Below are 20,876 nucleotides of genomic sequence, written 5' to 3'. Positions count from 1 at the left end.
TGTACACCTTCCATCCAGACCAACAGCCTGTTCTCACAGAGGCCAGCTAGATGCCTATAGGAAGCCAGAAGTGGACTCTTTGACTAAACCTATTTCCAAGTTGGTGACCATCAATACAGTGAGCTCCGTATTTTAATTACATGCTGTGTTCTAAGCAAACCAAAAATCAAGCAAGCAAGAAAGACACTGGGAATGCCATAAAACAAGAGTAGTATGCTCTAGCCATCCTGTCCACAGACCCCCTCAGAAAGTCAGAGTCACAAAGCAGACTGAGCAGCTTGCGGAAGATCTGCAGTCTCACCCAGCTGAGTGCTCAATGGTGACAGGAGAACATACCTGAAGACCCTGGGAAATGGAGAAAGGATTCCTCCCCCCCCCAATATACAAGATGGCGGCCCAAGGCCATGAAAGGCACTACACAGCAGTTGACAAAAGAAGAGTCTGCTGGATCAGGTGAATAGCCCACCTTGTCCAGCATTCTGTGCTTGTGGGAAACCAGCAAGCAAGACTCAGGCACCAGACCACTCTTCTCTCCTGTGGTTTCCAGAAGCATTGCTGCCACCAAACTCTGTAGGCAGAGCATAGCCATTGTGGCTAGTAGGTATCAACAGCCCTGGTTAGAGGATATTTTTGGGTTTGTTCTAATCTCAGCACCAAATGCCAATGTTCATTAGATGGCAGGGCATTTTGTAGCAGCATAGTTTCTCCATTCTTGTGTTTTGGTTTCCGATTGAGGGGAGCTTATGTTGCAGCCATCGAGTTATGTCGATCACTCCCCACCCCCCACACTTTCTCAGCCAAGTTTACACAAGGCACAAGGTTTGGAGCACCTCTTGCATGCAAGACGTTTCAAGCTGCTGTGAAGAAATCTCAGATCAGGGGCTGGAATCTGAAACCCAAGGGCAAAAGCTTCTGAGCCTTCCCAAAGGCTTGGTTCAACTCCATAATCCTAGATGGATGAATACGTAAGGCAGACAACCCAATCAAACATCCTAAGTTACGGGATGGGCAGAGGGTATGCCTCTGGGTGGGTCTGCAAGAGTTTCTGATTCCCATCTTCTTCTTCTTTAAAAAAAGGGAAAATAAAGGAAAACCAGGAGTAGGGTTTTCTGTATGAGCTGTGAAGTCAGTTCTGGTTAAAAACAAATTCCCAGGCTGAGCATTAATTCAGGGATGCTGTGTTCTTTCATTCTAAGTGTGCGTCTCCTCTGGTGAGCCACCGTTTTGCATCTGGTTCCAGGCCAAGGTGTTTAGATTAGGAAACAAAGCAGATTCTTCTAAGCATGAAGTCTGTCTTGGACTACAAATCCCACCATCCCTGACCATTGACTAGGCAGATGTGAGTTGCAATCCAGCAGACATCCAGAAGACACCATGTTGGCAATTGTTGAGGTATTCCAGTTAAATATAATCTAGCTCATACATGTCAATGGATCTACTCTGAGCATAGGCGCCGACTCCATGGGGCTTGAGGGGGCTCGAGCCCCCTCAAAAAATTTTTTTGGGGGGCTCAGCCCCCCCAATAATCTCGGGCGGGCGCCCTTTCAGCAGAGCGCCGCCGCCGTCCCCCGCCTCCTCCTCACCTGCTCCTTCGCCAGCCAGCCAGCCGCGCGCCCTAATCGGAGGCACTGCCGGAAATCCCGCGAGAACAGGGGAATCCCGACTGGCCACACCTCCCAGCCAGCCAATCGGCTGGCTGGGGGGCGTGGCTTGCCCTATTTAGGGCCGGAGCCACTTTATTTGCATATTCATGAGCTTATTTATTATTCATGAGCTTTCCCGGGCCCCCCCAATATTTTTTCTAAGTCCGCGTCCCTGACTCTGAGGAAAACATAGTTGCAAACCTGAATTCAGGGAATATAGTAATGGGGGTGATCAGGGTTACTGGATAGCAGAGATGTTGTTATGGGGTGGGCCCAGGGAGACCAAGACCCATTTGTGTGTGAGAGACGGGCCTCAGAATTCCTTGTCAGACACACTGCATCCCACAAAATGCAGTGTCAATGGGAAACACGCACACACAGCCTCCCACCAATGTAATTTTACTCGGAGACCTACGTTTGCAAATTAGCATCTGCAGGTCTTGTGCAAATTTGTGTCATGGAATCTGGTGCTTTGAAGCTTTGAAGCCACCTAGCAACACCCTAGCAATTGTTTTGGAACTGGATTCCTTTTGGGAAATTGACTGGGAGTGAAATGAGCTGCAGTGGAACTGATATAAAAATTAGAGACCCAGGGTGTTGATTTTGTGAAATGTTTCAATATTAATTGCATTCAACCTTGGGCTAGAATGCATTCCTGTGTGCCTGCATTTTGTGACTCATGCCTCCCCCTCCTATGTTGTGTTCCACCACTCCTATCTGACCCTGAAAGTGGCACAGATGGCAGGATGTTTTTCTGCGTCTGCTGTGAGTTGGCACTGGCATCTCCTTGAGAAGTTCCAGGGAGAGATATGGGAAAGGAATGTCAGCAACCCTTACTGAAGGTCTGGTTGCCTAGACAACTGCCCGATCTGTTAAAAGCTGAGACCACAGGTTTTGAAAGACCCAGAGGAAGTTGAAACCAGTGTGGAGTCATGTATCTTTATATCCTTTTACCTGTCAACTTTCTTGATGTATGTAGAAGAATGGTTGATGATTTATGACTCTTTGTTTGCTGTGTTTGAACTACTGTGTATAAGCTTCATTCTGATTTGTGTCTGGGCAGTCTTTTCTAACTGGTTCTGGTTGGCAAGACTGTCCGATTGCAAAAGTAAATAAACAGAGTCCCTAACTGGATCTGCTGACGCTTCCTGTAATTTTCTTGGTTCCGTGTTGGTAACAAATTTGGTGTAGAAGCCAAATTCTTACCACAGAACTGAGGACTCATCGACAAAACTATTGTATTTTTTATATTTTGTTGGGAGATGCCCAGAGTGGCTGGGGCAGCCTAGTCAGATGGGTGGCATACAACAACAACAACAACAACAATAATAATAATAATAGTTATTCTGCATGTTCCACACATGGAAAGCACAGATTTGAGTGGTTTTCTGCTCAGCACCTCTACCTGCAACAAAAATAGGATTGCCCTGTGAAAATGCCCCTAATAAGACTTCAGATGTGGCTGTTTTCATCCCACATTCTCAAAATATATTTTAGGCTTGATAGTTTCTTGGTTAAGCTTTGAAATGAAGTAGATTTTTTTATATACCTATGAGTGTGAAGAAGCATACACAAAGAATATCTTCATCCATTATGCAGCATGGGGGTGGGGAGAGAAAGAGAGGGAGACAGACAAAGCATTTTTAAAGAACCTGGCACACTGGCAAGACCTAAGCAAGTAAGGTCATTCACATGAGATCAATATTACTGTCTGCCTCATTACAAGAGATTGCATGCTAATTTTGGCACAGGAAAAAAAGTCAGATTGTAGGAACTTGCAGTTAAAGAGGTCAGCCACAAAGCAAGGATCATTTTCTGTGTCAACAGAAAACTAAGGCACATGCTGTTCTCCAGAGGACAATGGGATGGACTAAGTGGCTTGTCTGCATGATCTAATCCTGATTTAATAAGTCAGGATATGCATCAGCATCATGCACCCACATGCAGCCATTTAGACAAGTGGGGAAACAAACCAGGAAGTCACAGTTCACCAATGGTCTCATGTTGCATGCAGACCTGGAACTATGATGAATGGCTTCAAAACAAGCCAGGATATGAGAGCCAGCTTTAAACCATGGAAGGACCAAATAAGTTTTGTGCGAGGGCCTGAAGATCATGCATATCCTGGCATATTTAAGTAAGGATTTGATGGCACAAACCGGGCAAATCTATGGGTTTTCTGAGAGCTAGACTGGTTCCTGGAGCTCCCATAGTCCTCCTGGGCAATAGCTTTACTGGCCCTTTGCCTAGCTCTACCCCTCTGTACTATGAGATTGGTGGCTGTCCTTTCTATTCTCAACTTCCCCTTCCTGTTAGCAAAGTACATGAGATGCATGCAAAGAGGACACACAAGTAACCAAAGCTCTTGCCTTCTCAGTTCATAAAACGTGCCAGTGGAAAATCTAATGTTAATGTTACGCTGTGTTCTTTCTATTTCATCCAAAGCGTCATTCTGGTAGTGAAATTGGTTTTAATGTTCCCCCCTCTCTCTTCCATCAAAGAAAATATTTGCACAGGTCCAATGGGGTCCAGAGTTAGTGCAGTGATTCAAGCACTGCTGCAGTTTTAGGCTTAGGGAGAACAATTCACTAAGCATTTCTATTGTTGAAACCAATAGGAAAACCACACCAATTAGCAGGGTTATATCCCTGAAGTACAGAAAGCTGGGCATCTTGTTTCTCCAGCTTTTACTAAAATTTGGTGCTAGAGAAGCTTGCAACTTACAGCTTCCATTAGACCCTTCAGAGACGGACTCTTGAGCATAAGTGCATCAAAGACTTCTTCCGATTCCTTTCGAACATACAGCAACACTGGAACAACGACAAAGTCAATGAGGATTTAGAAAAAAATCAGATTGAAAACAAACATTAGGCATTTATTAGTCAAACAATAAGTTAAGATGCTATAATGCGGCGCATAACTATTTCAGGCCAGAGCAGTCAGAAGCAGTACTTTAAATCCACTCTCTGCAAACCAGGTAGAAGCTTGATAGTGTGTGGGCCTGCCTAGGAGGAAACAGGACTGGAGAAAATTCTGCACTTAACTCCTCATAATGGACACTCCAGGGACTTGTCATAATAAATGCTTTCTTTGAGAGCAACCCATCCCCCACCTTGAGAATGAGGTGGTTCTTCTACTCTTAGAATTTCAAAAATCAAAATATGGTGACATTTGGCTGGACGTTGACTGGACTACTGTGATGGCATAGAATGTTCACATATATTCTAAACCACGTGAACAAAATTAAACTGGGCCCATCAACTCAGTGTACTAACAACAGGTCTCCCAAAATGAAGTGATTAACGAGAAATCAGTTGCAGTCAAGAGTTCTTTGGAAAGAGGGATTGTCAAATCACTCAGGAAACTGTAGCTCTGTCTCCGAACAACTCTCAGAACCCTTAACATATCTGTGGTTCCCAGAATTTATTGGGTAAACCTTAAAGTGATATAATACCGCTTTAAATATATAGTGCATATGGGACCTTCGTCGAAGCAGTAGCTTTCAAGCAATTACGATAAAGTTTGCTTATAGGTACAGATGTGAATACAAGCAGTTAACCTCCCTCACCGCTACATTCTAGGAGTAGCACAATGACTTGAGCCAGGGTCAAGTGTACCTAGACTGGGTGAGGAACTCTGTTATTCAGCAACCTGGATTTGTGATGTTCTGGTGGCATGAGAGACTGATCAATCAATAAGGAAATTATGTTTGCTAGGTATTTTTGTCCCATCTATGAAGACCTTGCGCCTTCAAATCAAGATATCGGAGACCATTTCACATTGCAACAGGGAGCCTCAAGCGCTTGGGATGTGTCATTACCAAGGAAAGCTGTGCTGAGGCTCAAGATCACACAAAGCAAGGAAACTGAGCACAGTATATTGGCTGCCCTTAATTCACCCCTGTGAATGAATGCTATCAAAGTTCTATTTGCTATAGGCGATAGCAGTACCACACCTACAGTTTCAGTTTATATTATACTAAGATACCGGTCGATACGGGTGAATATAGGGCAGAACTGCCAGACTGAATAACTTCCATGAATTGAAGAGCTACAATGGAAGGCTGAAGTGGATTAGAACTGTAATATGCACAGCTTCCTTAAGTTCTCCATGCAAGCCGGTGACCTATTTTGTTACTTGCTATAATGTAAAAAGCAAGCCATTCATTCATGTTGTGGAAGATGACAACGGAGGGGGGAAAGTTTTCATTTGAGTGAACGTTTCTCTGGGTTTAGAGCTGCTTCATGTGGTATATTTTGTACTGTGTATTTGATCCCCCCCCCAAGTCAAAGTGGCCAGGTGTGGGTGGAGGACTTTTGGATCCAGCCCACAGGCCAGATTCAATTCCCCGGTCCTGTAATACGTCAAGGGGACCTGGCTCATGCACTGGCAAAATTAGCTAACACAAGCCTGCCTTTTAGAATCCATACTGCCTTTTAGAACCCATACTGGACTATTATGAAGTACAACCCAAACAGTGCTTTCTTTTCCTCCTGGTTAGTGGCGTTATTTACCTCTCTTTGGTTCTTCTATTCGAGACAGCTTAACTGGGGTGGCAGCAAAATCATCTTCATTGATATAAGGCCCCCTCTTCATGGCAGAGCTACAAGAAAACCAGCCAGACCATCAGATCACTCAATCCAAAAGCTTGCAAGACCACTTGCCCCAAACCAGACCTATCAGCTGGCTTCACTGGTGACATCAGCCAACGGGCAAAAGGACAGTGTTTAATCATGCAATGTCTGTGCAGTCCTGCTCCCAGCAGGAAACAAGAAAGCGGAATTTTAATCCCTGCTCATCTGCAAAACAGGTATTAAAAGTCCTCTGCAAAAGTGCTCTTTGGAGCAGCTCCCGTGCAAGTTTTGCAAAGGATTTAAGACATCTCCTGCATTTGAAAGGGAATGTGGGGGGCTCTCTTAAATGCTTTTGCAAGGTTTCCCCCTCCCCCTTTAAGTCCCCACTGTCAGAGGCTTAAAGCGGAAGTGTAGAGAGACTTAGGGCAAGGAATTTTGACAGGTGGGTGTCCCCGCTACCCTGCCAATCCAGTGATCTTGTCAAATGGTGGACCTACTCACTGGTCACATTTGGCCCACGAGGCAGATCCTGATAAGGATTTGGCCCTTGGAGGCAAAAAGCTTTCCCACCCCTGCTTTAGATGTTGTTTAATTCCCATCCATCCCAGCAGACACTGGCCAATGACCAGGGGTGATGGGGTTGTACTCAGTAACACCTGGAGGGCCCTGAGTTCCCCATCCCTAACTAGAACAAAACAGTGCATCCCTCATTCAAAAATATTTAGCAGCTCTGGAATATGGAAGTGGTAACAAATCTTACCCTTCACCCTCCAGTTCTTCAGATGCAACAGGAAAGACCTAGAAAGGGTACGGGGGGGGGGGAGAGTCCAGTTATTTTTACATGTTCTGGAGAAAACTTAATAACCGATCAGTACAATTGTGTTGCGTGTACCCAGCAACCTTGACAACTGGTAGAAAAGTGCTTTGGAAACCATTCAGAACTAGCCATTGTCTGCTACTGGTTTGCTTTCTTCCTTGATCATCATCAACCTATATACAGTAGTACCTCTGGTTAAGTACTTAATTCGTTCCGGAGGTCTGTTCTTAACCTGAAACTGGTCTTAACCTGAAGCACCACTTTAGCTAATGGGGCCTCCTGCTGCCGCCGTGCTGCCGGAGCACGATTTCTGTTCTCATCCTGAAGCAAAGTTCTTAACCTGAAGCACTATTTCTGGGTTAGCGGAAGCGTATGTAACCTGAAGTGTATGTAACCCGAGGTACCACTGTATCTCCCATCTCGCTGTTCTCCTAAGCTTGGAGAGGCTCCTGCCCACTGTTCCCTTCCTCACCTTCTCTCTATCTTCCAAACCCCCCAAACCCAGTTCTTTCAAAGTGCTTCCTGGATGCCTACCACCCTGGCTTTTCAAGAACTCTCAGCTACTCTTGCTCTCCTGTTCACCCCCATATATTTGCTACTCAACCCTCTTTCGTTACCCCCCCCCCCTTTGTCTCCTCCTGCCACAAACACTTTTTATGCTTTGAGAAATAACCTTTCCTACTTCTTTACTACCACCCTCTCTCCCAGATATAAAGCAAAAGAGGAATCGTACATGAGCTCCCCGCTGAAGATTGGAATAGTGAACATCAGGTATGAAGAGAACTGGCTGAGTATCAAGGTCCATGAACGGCTTGAAGATAGTGATATCTGTACGCTTGTGGGACGGAAGCAGCGGCACTTTGACGTCAGAAACTGTTGGAAAGAAGAAGGAAATAATACGTTTCTCTCTCACACACAACCTCCCTTAGTGTCTGCTTTCTGAAGAAGAGCCTGTTTTACGACTCCTTGCCAAGTGGAACAAAGTAGAATGGAGATACTGGGAGTGGACTTGAGACTCTTTCCTATACTACCATTCTGCTGCAAAAATTGGCAGGCCTGTTAGATTATGAGCTCAAAGACAAAGGGCCACAAGTGGGGAGAACCCTGTTGCATTCCTGTCTTGATTGCAGGCTCCCCACAGACATCTGATTGGTCATGGCGAGAACATGGGCTTTGGTCTGATCCAACAAGACTCTTTTTTCGTCCTTAACTTGCCCCATGGAACTCCCATCTTTATCTGTGCAGCCCTGCCCTGGACTCCATTTATTAGGGCTTGTCCACATTTGAGTGTTGATTCTGCTTAGCTGAATAAAGCACTACTGGGTCACTGCCACCAGCGCGGGTGGCGCTGTGGGTTAAACCACTGAGCCTTGGGCTTGTCGATCAGAAGGTCAGCGGTTCGAATCCCCGCGATGGGGTGAGCTCCCGTTGCTTGGTCCCTGCTCCTGCCAACCTAGCAATTCGAAAGCACGTCAGAGTGCAAGTAGATAAATAGGTACCGCTCCGGCAGCAAGGTAAACGGTGTTTCCGTGCACTGCTCTGGTTCGCCAGAAGCGGCTTAGGCATGCTGGCCACATGATCCAGAAGCTGTACGCCGGCTCCCTCGGCCAATAAAGTGAGATGAGCGCCGCAACCCCAGAGTCGGTCACGACTGGACCTAATGGTCAGGGGTCCCTTTACCTTTACATTTGAGTGTTATAGTTAGCTGCAAATCCACTTTGTCTCTATTCAAAATAGTCTGTATCCACATGTATTTGAATCTGTACACCAGGAGCAACTCGGGTCTTTCCCATTCATACCAGGAGGTGGTCCCTTTTGTATTCGTCCCTGCCTTCTACGCCGTGGATTCCGTCAATTAAGTACCGGCAGGATCTGTGGTGCAGATAGCTGTGCACGCACCTTGTTTTTCTAAAATAATTCCCTGCCCAAGTAGTATGCAAAAGCACACAGTTTATATCTGCTTGTGCAACTTTCTGGTTTTGTGCAAATCCAAGGGATCAAAAAGGAAAAAAATCCATTCAGGAGAGCCCTGGAACTAGCTACTAGTACAGCTGCGGGGGGAAATGAAAGCACTTAGGTAGTGCTGAACATGGAAAGGGCTGACTGAGCCCAAAAACCTCACAAAAACAAATTGGCTGTGATCCAGAGTGGAGTGATTTGATTTCCCAAAACTTCTTTCGCCTCAGAAAATGCTGTTAATAACAGTTATAGTTTGTGAGGTGACCCTACATTCATGCCTTGGTGTAATTACATGAAAGTTGCATTTTCTTGCTTAACTGCCTCTCCTCAAGCTGAACACGCCTATCTTAGCAAGGCCTAAATAAAGGTTCAATTCCACCAACACCATTATTGTCTGCCCCACATCAGCACACCTCCCCTTTAAGAAAAACAAACCAACCCTGTGCTTTATACTATTGCTTGCATTTCAAATTTAGATTTAGTTGAAATTTTCCACTAAATGAAATGGCACTTTAATATTTCCTTTATACCATTGCTTGCATTTCAAATCAGATTTAGTTGAAATTTTCCACTAAATGAAATGGCACTTTAATATTTTCTACTTACAGGCATTCAGCTGGGAGCTGGGGTCAGTACACTTGCCTTTTCTTTTGCTTTGTTTCCGTTCCTCATCTCTGATCTTCCTCTCTGCCCCCTGTCAGACAGAAAGAAGAAAGGTTATTTACAGAGGCTTGGCTTCCTCCCCATTGAGGTCAGCATCCCTGGTCCCTCCCAAATCAGGCATTGTGGAAGTCAGTCACGCTTGGAACTTCTTCCTCTTCCAAAGTCATTGAACTTGAAACCAAACCCATACACAGTTCAAATCATCAAAGACAGAGTAAGTCTAACTCTTTGAAGATGGAGTGTTATGGTGTTAGTTATTACATGTAATCTTCACAACTGTTTTAAAGGGTGGTAGGCAAGAAAATTGTTGCTGCATCTCTCAGCCAGTATAACTGGTGTCTCTGTTTTATAATCAATAAAGAGAATTTTTCTTATGTCAAAGCAAGGCTTGAAGTATCATGGACAATATATTAGAAATGTAGATTGCAACCAAGTATGAATGATCAATTGTTGAACCTGCCTTGCGTGTGCGGGGGGGGGGGGGAGAGATTCAAGCCAGAAAATACAGTGGTACCTCAGGTTACAGACGCTTCAGGTTACAGACGTTTCAGGTTACAGACTCCGCTAACCCAGAAATAGTACCTCGGGTTAAGAACTTTGCTTCAGGATGAGAACAGAAATTACGCAGCAGCAGCGCGGTGGCAGCAAGAGGCCCGATTAGCTAAAGTGGTGCTTCAGGTTAAGAACAGTTTCAGGTTAAGAATGGACCTCTGGAACAAATTAAGTTCTTAACCCAAGGTACTACTATAGTTGTAAGCATTGTTTATGTCCCTTGGCATAAGCAATGAGGATCAAAACAACAGCTTGAAGTAGTTAGTTTTATACACAGGCAAACCTACATGGGTGAAAGGATGCTACAAACAGAATAAATTGATTTGCCTCATTTAGAAAACAAGGAAAGGGTGTGTTCAGGTTTGCTGTGAAATATCACTTTTAATTTGCTATATGCCCTATTACAATTTTTATTGACCAATACCTAAAGCAAAGCAGACTTATATTATTGTTTAAAAATGTTACTTTCAAAGCTTTTGGATGTTACGTTTGCTTGAATTCCTTTTAAAGACAAATGATCCCATAACAATACCAAGGTGGTTACGGTCAACCATGTGTTGTTTTACTGCAGTTCTAACCAGGGGGTTAGAAAGCATATAATCTATCCTCTCCTGAGACTGTTTCCAGGTCAATCTTTAGAGACCTTCTTGAGGAAACTAATACTGTTATTACTGAGCAGGTGCCAATTTTTGTTAAGGTTTTGTTTTGTTAGACTTGTTGTGATTGCTAATTCTACATTTGTCATCCTTTATAATAAATTTTATTGAGGCTGTGCTCCACTACTGCAGAGCTTTCCAAACCTTTCATGATGGTGACACACTTTTTAGACATGCATGATTTTGCAACACAGTAATTCAGTTTTCCTAGCAAACCAGAGGTTAAACTAACCCCTTTCCAGACCTGGGAGGAGTGAGGGGAGCGTTCGCACGACACACACCTACACACTGCAGCCAACACACAGTTTGGAAAGTTCTGCACTACCGTATAGTGGATATACTCTGTTCTCTGCACTAGGGCAGAGTGAAATATTGATATATCGTCCAAAACTGGTTTGAAGTCCACATCGAGATATTGGTTTCATAATTTCTGACCTGGCAATATATTGTAAACCATGGTGTGTGTGTGTGTGTGTGTTTGTGTGTGTGTGTGTGTCAGTGTATGTGTGCTATGCAAAAATCACAATGAGGGGGAAACCATGAAGCCAGCCAGCCAATGCCTCTACAGAGCTCCATCCTTATTTCAGACATTGTGATATATTGGTATATCACAATGTTTGACTGGTGATAAACCAGATATTGCCCAGCCTTACTCTGCATAGGGTGTAGCTTCCCCCAACATATACATAGAGCAAAACAAATGCATGTAAACTGAACTTGTGTAATTTTGAGAAAGCTTGCTTCTCCTTCTCCAGATGAGTTGACTGTACACACAAACACACACACACACACACACAGAGAGAGAGAGAGAGAGAGAGAGAGAGACCAAGCAATTATTACAGTTCCTTCCAAGTGCCTAGCTGCTGAGACAACTAGTGGGGCAAAGTTTTAGGTTAAACTACTGGCTACAGGTGGTAAAAGAAAGGTGCAGCAGTAAAGCCACAGAAACGACAAACTGAGAACATGGAAGTTTCTGTCTTGTAAACTTGCATCTTGTAAGCTAATCAATACAGATGAAAATTGAACTGTGGTTGAAAACAGGCCCATTTGGACCCAGCTTCGTTGTTTTTTCCTCAACAGTGAGCAGCCTTGATTTTTTTTTTTTTAAGTAGATTAAAAAAAGCAGATCAACCTTGTTCTTCAATGTTTTGCTACTTGGATTTAGCACTACATCTTTTTGTTAATGGGAACAGAATCTGAAGGACAGAATGACCGCTTAACCCAGATGATGTAGAAATGCCAAAAGAGGAAAATCAAGTAGGCCAGAGTTGGCAAACTAGATGAACCATGCTGCTTTGTTCCTAAAATACTTTTATTGGAGGGTGTATTTTTCTTATACATGTCTTTGTTTTTTCTCTCATGTCCCCCCGCTTTTCTTCTCTGTACATTAATATTTAAAAGTAGGGGAAATGTTTCTAAAATAACTGTTGCTTTTATTGTTGATTATTTATTAAAAGCCAATAATGTCTACAATTTTATCTCTCATGGTCAAGAATTAGGTGTGTTTTGGATTCCATTTATTTCAAAATGTTTAACAGGGCTGAGAATTCATTTCCTGAGAGACTGATAGTCATCAGGTAGTTGACATCAATGTTCATAAGGTATGTGATGCTAGTGTGTGTGTGTGTGTGTTTTAAAAAGCAAGCAAATGATCAGTGATGACAATACAACAATAATTAGCTTTGGTTGGTGGAACTTGTGAGATAGCTGGAAGAGTTCTTCATTTTGGTTGGTTAGCAATTTCATTAAACACCTCAGAGTTATAAATAAGAAAATCTAGCATGTGCTCGTATTTTTCTGTTTGAAATGGAAGGTTCATAGCATCAATGTGTGTATGTGTGTGTACACACACTTGAGACTTTTCACTTGACATCCTTTCCAAGTGATTGCTCCCTCACCAAATCTGTAAATAACACAACACTGAATGAGTCTCAAAAAGTAACAGGTCATCTTAATTTCCAAGTGGTGAAGAGTGTTGTTGTTGTTTTGAATTGTAGTTTAGTTTAGCCAGTCAATCTCATTTCTTACAAGACAAGCAGAAAAAATAAACAATTTGAATTGTTTATTTTTCTGCTTGCCTTGTAAGAAATGAGACTGACGGACTAAACTAAAGAGGCACAACATTCCTAAATAAAGCTATCATTTTACAGACTCCATCAGCTTTACCTTGTCACAGAAGACTTTAATCTGGCAGTAAGCTCTGTGGACTGGCTTGTTGCTCCTGTTGTTGTAGCTGTAGGTGTCAATCTGAAGATTCAGAGGAAGCCCTTTGACACCTTTCTGAGATGAGAAGTCTGTGCTGAGGCAGTTTACGGCAATGAAGACCTGCAAACAAACCAGGAAAACCCATTCTCATCAAAAGCAGCCCCAAGGAACTTTTATCGTCTTTTTTTCTGCTGCAGGAAAAAAATTCATCAGTAATCAGTATTCAGCCACAAACCACAGGATATATCATGCAGATGGCCCACTAGTGTGAAGTCCAACAGAATAATCCTCTGCATGTCTATTGGGATGCAAAATCTATGGACATCACTGCCAGTGCATCCAGAATTGCAGACCCTCCAAGTGTCCCTATTTTCCAGGAACAGTCCTGGATTTACAGAAGCCGTCTGTGTGTTGATCCCGGAATGTCCTACTTTTGCTTAGGGTGATTTTCATCAGAGTGTATGGAGCTATGGGACCCTCAAGCAAAGGAGATGAGTAACTAGACAACCTTTAGAAGACAACTGAAGGCAGCCCTGTATAGGGAAGAATGTTTAATGTTTTACTATGTTTTTGACGCTGTGGGTTAAACCACAGAGCCTAGGACTTGCCGATCAGAAGGTTGGCGGTTCGAATCCTCACGACGGGGTGAGTTCCCGTTGCTCAGTCCCTGCTCCTGCCAACCTAGCAGTTCGAAAGCACGTCAAAGTGCAAGTAGATAAATAGGTACCGCTCCGGCGGGAAGGTAAGCGGCGTTTCCGTGTGCTGCTCTGGTTCGCCAGAAGCGGCTTAGTCATGCTGGCCACATGACCTGGAAGCTGTACGCTGACTCCCTCGGCCAATAAAGCGAGATGAGCGCCGCAACCCCAGAGTCGGCCGCGACTGGACCTAATGGTCAGGGGTCCCTTTACCTTTACCTATGTTTTTATATATGATGGAAGCCACGTGATTCAATGCTACGCCCATGATTTCGCTCCTGAGTTCCAGATGTGGTCATAGAATCATAGAATCATAGAGTTGGAAGAGACCACAAGGGCCATCGAGTCCAACCCCCTGGTCAACGCATCTTAACTTCAACAGTGGCAAATGTGAACCCATTGCCAGGATTAGTTCCTTTACGCGGATAGACATCTGTATCTATATCTGGAACCATTAGCTGTTACACATAACTACAGCAGAGCAAGGAATACATGTACAAAAAAAGAAATCCCAATCAGATCTTTTGCTCAGAAGAAACGTTCTGCAGAATTTCAGTATGTCTTTCCTTTTAAAAAAGGCATATTTATGTATATTTGTTGGAGAGAAGAAAAGGCAACCTGAAATACCTGTTCTGCTGGTTGCCAAATGTTATTTCACTCTGTACCCTGAGGGGTTTAGAACCACCATTTGAGACCCACAACTTTCACACATTAACTGTGGGTTGATATGACATGAACTTAATAGCTCAGCATTACAACTGCTTCCACGCTTGGAATGCCCTTGCCCAACCAAGCACAGAGTCAAAGAAGTGACACTGCTCCAATAATAAGCAGTAAAATAATTTGATTTGCTGCACCTCTTACCTAAAGGCTGGTTTTCTTCAAAGCAAGGCGAAAATCAAAACTGATCAGCGGTGAATGACTGACCCCTAGTGGAAATAACAATAGCTGCTGCAATTCTAAAAGGCGTTCTCTTCCTAAGGATGGGCAATGATAATCATACTCAAAGCGAGCCACTGAAAACAATAGACTTAATTCCATCCATTTCAGTGGGTCTACTAAGTATTAACCCACGAAAAATGCTAGGGAACCCCAAAAGGAGCAGGCCTCCAGTGAGAAATTACATTGCAGTACTGTTTTTCTAGAAAAAGAGGTGTCAGAGCTCACCATGAACTTCCCCCTTGTTCTCTTAGAATGACAATGGTGCCTCCTGCTGGAAAAAAAAGCTGTGTCATTTGTCCAAAAGCTAAGTTTTGAGGCACATCCTCAGTTGACCTCATCCCTGTGTTAGAGTGGAAAGAACTCCGCTCCTCCACATGCAGCTGCTGGGTGACCTTGGGCTAGTCACACTTCTTTGAAGCCTCTCAGCCCCACTCACCTCACAGAGTGTTTGTTGTGGGGGAGGAAGGGAAAGGAGATTGTTAGCCGCTTTGAGACTCCTGAAGGGGAGTGAAAGGCGGGATATCAAATCCAAACTCTTCTTCTTCTTCTCACTTATGACTTGCACCCCACAAAAGCACCAAATAGATTCCAGAAGGCAAATGCGCCTGCCTGTGGCCTAAGTCAGTGTTTCCCAACCTTTTTTGGGCAAAGGCACACTTGTTTGATGAAAAAAATCTCGAGGCACACCACCATTACAGCCCCGTGACGTCAGCGCGCAGCGTCACGCCGGGAGGGACGCACGAAAGTGTAAGTTTCAATTTTTTTCCCTCCCCCTTGCCGGGGAACCTCCAAGCTTTGGGGGTGGGGGGGGGAGGAGGCAGCAAAGCGAGGCAGGAAGGAGAGCGCGGCTTGGCTGGGTGAGCTTTGGCAGGGGCAGGGAATGAGAGCCGCGAGGCGGGCGCTGCGGACGGAGGCGCTGCCCGCCAAGCTCGCAGGCAGCCAGGCAGGCAGACAGCGAGAGCCCCGCGCTGGGCAGCCTCTCCTTGCCGCCGCCACCCCGCCTCTCGCCACCCGACTCGCCCGCCTCCCTCCAGGCAACATCTCGCGGCACACCAGGCAACATCTCGCGGCACACTAGTGGGCCGCGGAACAGTGGTTGAAAAACACTGGCCTAAGTACATTATCTGAGGTAATTTTCTAGACCACTGGATGGGAACAACACAGAGAGAGAGCCAGAAGTTTCTCCCTTGTTTCCAGAGGTAGTTCCCACCCCAAATGGATTTCTAACCAGTTATCTCTGACAACTCTAATCAGACCTGATCTACATGCAGGTTTCATTTTAATTAGCAATTGCTATCTATGTAACACCTTTAATGAACGTGACACCTTACTGTCTAATGAGCTCGCAAGCTTTCATGCAAGCTGTTTTTTGAAAAGCTGGTTTTGCTTATCAAAGCTTTTACTCATGCTCAAGAGGAAGTCAAATGTACAGCTAGGTAATATTTCCTTCAACAATGGCTTAGAAATTTTTGCAGCTGGCAGTGACAATGTGCTGACAGTTTTTTTTAATAATTTAAGCAGTAAGATGTCAGCAAACACTAGAACTCAGGGGTCATCCAAGAAAATGAATCAGCTGTCGAGACAAATGGATGTCTCTCTTATGTGGGTCAAATTTATGGGTCAGGTGCCTTTCAAAGAGGATTTAGACCTACTTTCCCATGAATTCAGCTCACCAGCAGTTACTAACTACAATAGCAAAATAGAACCTCCATCTTGCAAGGCAGTATACCTTTGAATACCAGATGCTGAGGACAAATAGGCTGATGCTTCCATGCCCTGCTTATAGGGGATTCCTGGACTTATCTGACTAGCTGTCATCTTTGCAACACAAAGGGAGGAGCTGTTTTCTGTACTTGAAACTCTGGACCGAGCCAGCTTGCATGTGTCATAACAGAACACCTTACATCCATGATCTGGAAAAAGCCCCATCCTTCTGATGAGGAAGTTTTGTGTGTTTAATTAGAACTCTTAACCCAATTACATTCTGTTTCCTGATGTGAGAACAGGGAAGAACTGCTATGGGAAAGCAGCCTAGCTGCTGCGTCTGTTCCCTGAGGTAGTCCTTGAACTGAGGTGGGCTGGAGGCAGATGACTCATTAATGAAATCCACAAGCTTATCCCCAATTTCTGCAAATTTTAGCTCAGTCAGGCTCTCCCTAAAAGCATGAACTAAGGAGACAAGTGCAGAAGGTAAGGAAGGGGCCTAGAGGAAAAAGCAGCTCTCTTTTAACATCTTTTTGGATTGTACAATCCAATGCCGGTCATTAGTGTTGGGCTGGGTGTTCACCAGTATGCGGATGATACCCAGCTCTAACCTCTCCTTTAAATTAGAACCAGTGAAGGCAGTGAAGGTCCTGTGTCCTGTGTCCGGAGGTGGTTGTAGGATAGATGGTGGCTAACAGATTGAGGTTGAATCCTGAAAAGACAGAAGTACTGTTTTGGGGGGACAGGGGGCGGGCAGGTGTGGGGGACTCCCTGGTCCTGAATGGGGTAACTGTGCCCCTGAAGGACCAGGTGCACAGCCTGGGAGTCATATTGGACTCACAGTTGTCCATGGAGGTGCAGGTCAATTCTGTGTCCAGGGCAGCTGTCTACCAGCTCCACCCGGTACGTCGGCTGAGACCCTACCTGACCGCATACTGTCTCTCACCAGAGTGGTGCATGCTTTGGTTATCTCCTGCTTGGACTACTGCAATGCGCTCCACATGGGGCTACCTTTGAAGGTGACCTGGAAACTACAACTAATCCAGAATGCAGCAGCTAGACTGGTGACTGGGGGTGGCTGCCAAGACCATATAACACTGGTCCTGAAAGACCCACATTGGCTCCCAGTACATTTCTGAGCACAATTCGAAGTGTTGGTGTTAACCTTTAAAGCCCTAAATTGCCTCAGCCCAGTATACCTGAAGGAGCGTCTCCACCCCCATCGCTCAGCCTGGACACTGAGGTCCTCCTCCAAGGGTCTTCTGGCGGCTCCCTCACTGCGAGAAGCAAAGTTACAGGGAACCAGGCAGAGGGCCTTCACAGCAGTGGCACCCTTCCTTCAGATGTCAAGGAGGTAAAGAACTATACAATTTGTAGAAGACATCTGAAGGCAGCCCTGTATGGGGAAGTTTTTAACATTTGATGCTTTATTATGTTTTATATATTCTGTAAGCCGCGCAGAGTGGCTGGGGAAATCCAGCCAGATGGGCTGGATATCAATAGTAAGTTTATTATTATTATGAAGCAAGCCCATTGAAATAACTGGACCTACATTTGTCATTTCAAAGGGTCTACTCAAAGTACAGCTAACCCTTTCTATGCCTGCATGAAAAAAATGAGTAAGAACCTTCTTATTAAAAACACCTCATCTCAGCTGTTGCTTAAGATTGCTGCTTTTCTGCTTCTCCAAAAACTAAAGACAACATTCGGCTGAGATCGTAAGCTGCCAAAATGACATATTGTTCTCTGAATCTGTGTCTTAAAGGAAAAGGAGGGTGAGTGACTGCACCAGATACTTCCCCACCCAAGAACTGCCAGAAGAAAGAAATATACAGCCGCAAAAGTTGTTGGACATCTTCAGCCTGTAGAGCAAGATTCCTCTTCTGACAGCCTTTTTCAGAGGACACTTCTGCATTCTTGGCTACATTAGAGTTTAGTGTGCGTGTTGTTTTTGAGCAGGATTCTCTATGTAAATTTTAAGGAGGCGGCAGCGACTTCCAGATGGGCTTCCATTAGAGCGTGCATCTACATGATTTGAGCCCTTCCAATACAAACATAGCGGAGAAGTATTGGGGTACCTGTTTCATTGTACACAAAGTGACTCTTACACGAACAAAGAAATGCTCGGTGCACAACGTAGCATTCATATGTGCATACAGAGCATTGTCCTCCACAGAAGGAAGAAACAGAAGTCCCTGCATGTGCAAGGCTTCTCATTCTTAGGTCTCGCAGCATTATTGGCTATCAAAGATACCACCCTCCAGTATTAACACTTCAAAATATACCTCAGCAAACTGTGCATTGCTGCCATGATGTTTATGCATATGCATTTATAACGCAAGTGTGGGCTAAATATAGATTTGCAGTAAATTCAAGCATCCATGTCCAACTAAGATTAAATCTCTAGATTTAAATCTCAACCCTCGACAGGCTATTGGATCCAGTTCACCTAAACCCCAGCCAGAATGGTAAGTGGTCAAAGATGATGGGAATTGCAGTCCAAAAACATCTGGAGAGCCACAGGTTCCCCTTCCCTGATGTAAACACTCTGGAGAAAAAGCTGAAGAATAAAAACTCCAGTAACTCACACTGACAACATTTCAGCAAGGGAAACATAGGTACAAAGGGGGAGACCTTCCAGACACAGGAACCAAGAAATGGGGATTGTTCTTCCCTGCACACCACGGGGGAAGAATAGCACCTGCCACACAGACCAAATTTAAGTGCACTTAACCATTCATAGTGCTAGATTAGCATGCCACATATTTGGCTATAGATCACAGAATCATAGAGTTGGAAGGGACAACCCCCTGCAAGGCATGAATCCTTTGCCCAATGTGGGGCTCAAACCCACAACCCCAAGATTAAGAGTCTCATGCTCTCCTGCTTGAGCTATCCCAGCTGATTAATGGGTGCCTTCCCTTAGAAATGTTTTCTTTCCCCACACCGATGATAAGGCTCAATAGTCTGTAAGTTTGAATGAACTGACAAGACGAGAATAGATTTGTCATCTCATTATGTACGATTTATATAATTTGTTTAAAATTGTTCTTAATGTGGCATTTTAAATTGTTGTGACCCACCCTGGGCGATTTATTAATTAATTGATAACATTAGGAAAGGCTTGATTTGTAAAATTCACACCACATCATACCGCATATTTTACAACTTAGCAAATGCAAGATCGGGTGACACCAAACCAGGAGGTGGTGCAATCCAACCTGCGGGAAAGACTGGCAAAAACAAAATGGCAGGCAGGCAGTTTCCAGGTAAGGCAAATGAACCAACCATAGTATGGCTTACAAAGACACAATTGTCCAGAACAAGTGGCGGTTGCAGTGACTGGCAATTAGCTGCCCTAATCATAGAACAATAGATTTGTAGAGTTGGAAGAGATCCCAAGGATAATCTAGTCCAACTCCCTGCAATGCAGGACTCTCCATCTGGAGGGCACCAGGTTCTTTTTTAAAAAAGAAAAAAATTAGTTTATTTATTTTCAGTGCAGAATCATAACAAAAATTACAAACATCGAATACAAAATAATACTTTACAAGCAAACAAACCGGAACATACAAAAAAAAAAAAAAAACCAACAGAAAAGAAAAAGGAAAAAAAACAAAGGAAACAAAACTAAACTAAACAAAAACGAAAAAACACACATCTACAGAAAAAAACCATATCATTACGTACATTTACACATATTGACATCCTTTCTTTGTTCTAAGACCTCAGAAAATTTACTCTTACTATATTGTTGTGTCTGGTTAGATTACTTCCATCTTTGTATTTTTTTTTACACCATTTTTTTTTCTTTAACCCTGTAAAGCATCATTCATTACATACCAATATACTTACTCCAGAACAATGTTTTTTCATATACTCTTTAGCACAACCCCATTCTTTTAATAATTTCTGGTTCGATTGTCCCCTTATGAATGCTGTGAGTCTTGCCAGATTTATGTATTCACAAAATTTAATTTGCCAATCTTTCACTGATGGAATTTTCCCTGGAGGGCACCAGGTTCTTCATCCTTGCCGTAAGTCTAATCTGCCTAGGTTGAGGATTCAGTGATGGTGATGACAGAAGATGCAGTAGAAAGTAGATGTGGTGCTAGAGGACTGCTTCATTGGTTCCCCTGAGAGGCCAGCTCCATCAGGCCATTCCTTCCCTGAAGCGTCACCCAGCAGCAACCACACCATTGGCTCTTTGGGGAGACCAGCTCCATCTAGCTCCTCCCCTCCTTGAACTCTTTCCATTCCAGCTGGCAGGGGTGCCAACTTGGATAAAATATTTGGGGGGACTCAGGTAAGCGCTGCCTCACAAATTGATCACAAGACGCAGTGCAAACATACCATTTGAATGGCAATGCCCATCAACTGGAAAGGGGGCATTGTCATTCAAGTGGCAGCCCCTCAAAAAATTTATGGGGGGCAAAGAGACCTCAGCCCCTAGGAGCTGGCTCCTA

General features: G+C 44.2%; 1 protein-coding gene across 4 annotated transcripts in view; it reads right to left on the bottom strand.

The window, feature by feature from the left end:
* The window catches only part of GRHL1 (grainyhead like transcription factor 1), a 68,506-nt gene that overhangs the window by 3,536 nt on the left and 44,094 nt on the right, over window positions 1–20,876 (bottom strand). For 3 of the 4 annotated variants that reach the window (XM_081189094.1, XM_081189096.1, XM_081189097.1), the window contains exons 9-14: window positions 13,031–13,189; window positions 9,600–9,687; window positions 7,768–7,907; window positions 6,978–7,015; window positions 6,158–6,246; window positions 4,368–4,453 (exon numbers count right to left, since the gene is read on the bottom strand). In XM_081189094.1, coding sequence (XP_081045220.1) covers window positions 4,368–4,453; window positions 6,158–6,246; window positions 6,978–7,015; window positions 7,768–7,907; window positions 9,600–9,687; window positions 13,031–13,189 — 600 coding nt within the window. The remainder of the gene's footprint in view (window positions 1–4,367; window positions 4,454–6,157; window positions 6,247–6,977; window positions 7,016–7,767; window positions 7,908–9,599; window positions 9,688–13,030; window positions 13,190–20,876) is intronic. The other variant, XM_081189095.1, reaches the window with a different exon arrangement.

Source organism: Podarcis bocagei, assembly GCF_964188305.1.
Source record: "Podarcis bocagei genome assembly, chromosome: 3".
NCBI lineage: Eukaryota > Metazoa > Chordata > Lepidosauria > Squamata > Lacertidae > Podarcis > Podarcis bocagei.
The sequence above is the reverse complement of the archived record's forward strand: the minus strand, read 5'-3'. Positions and strand labels throughout refer to the sequence as shown.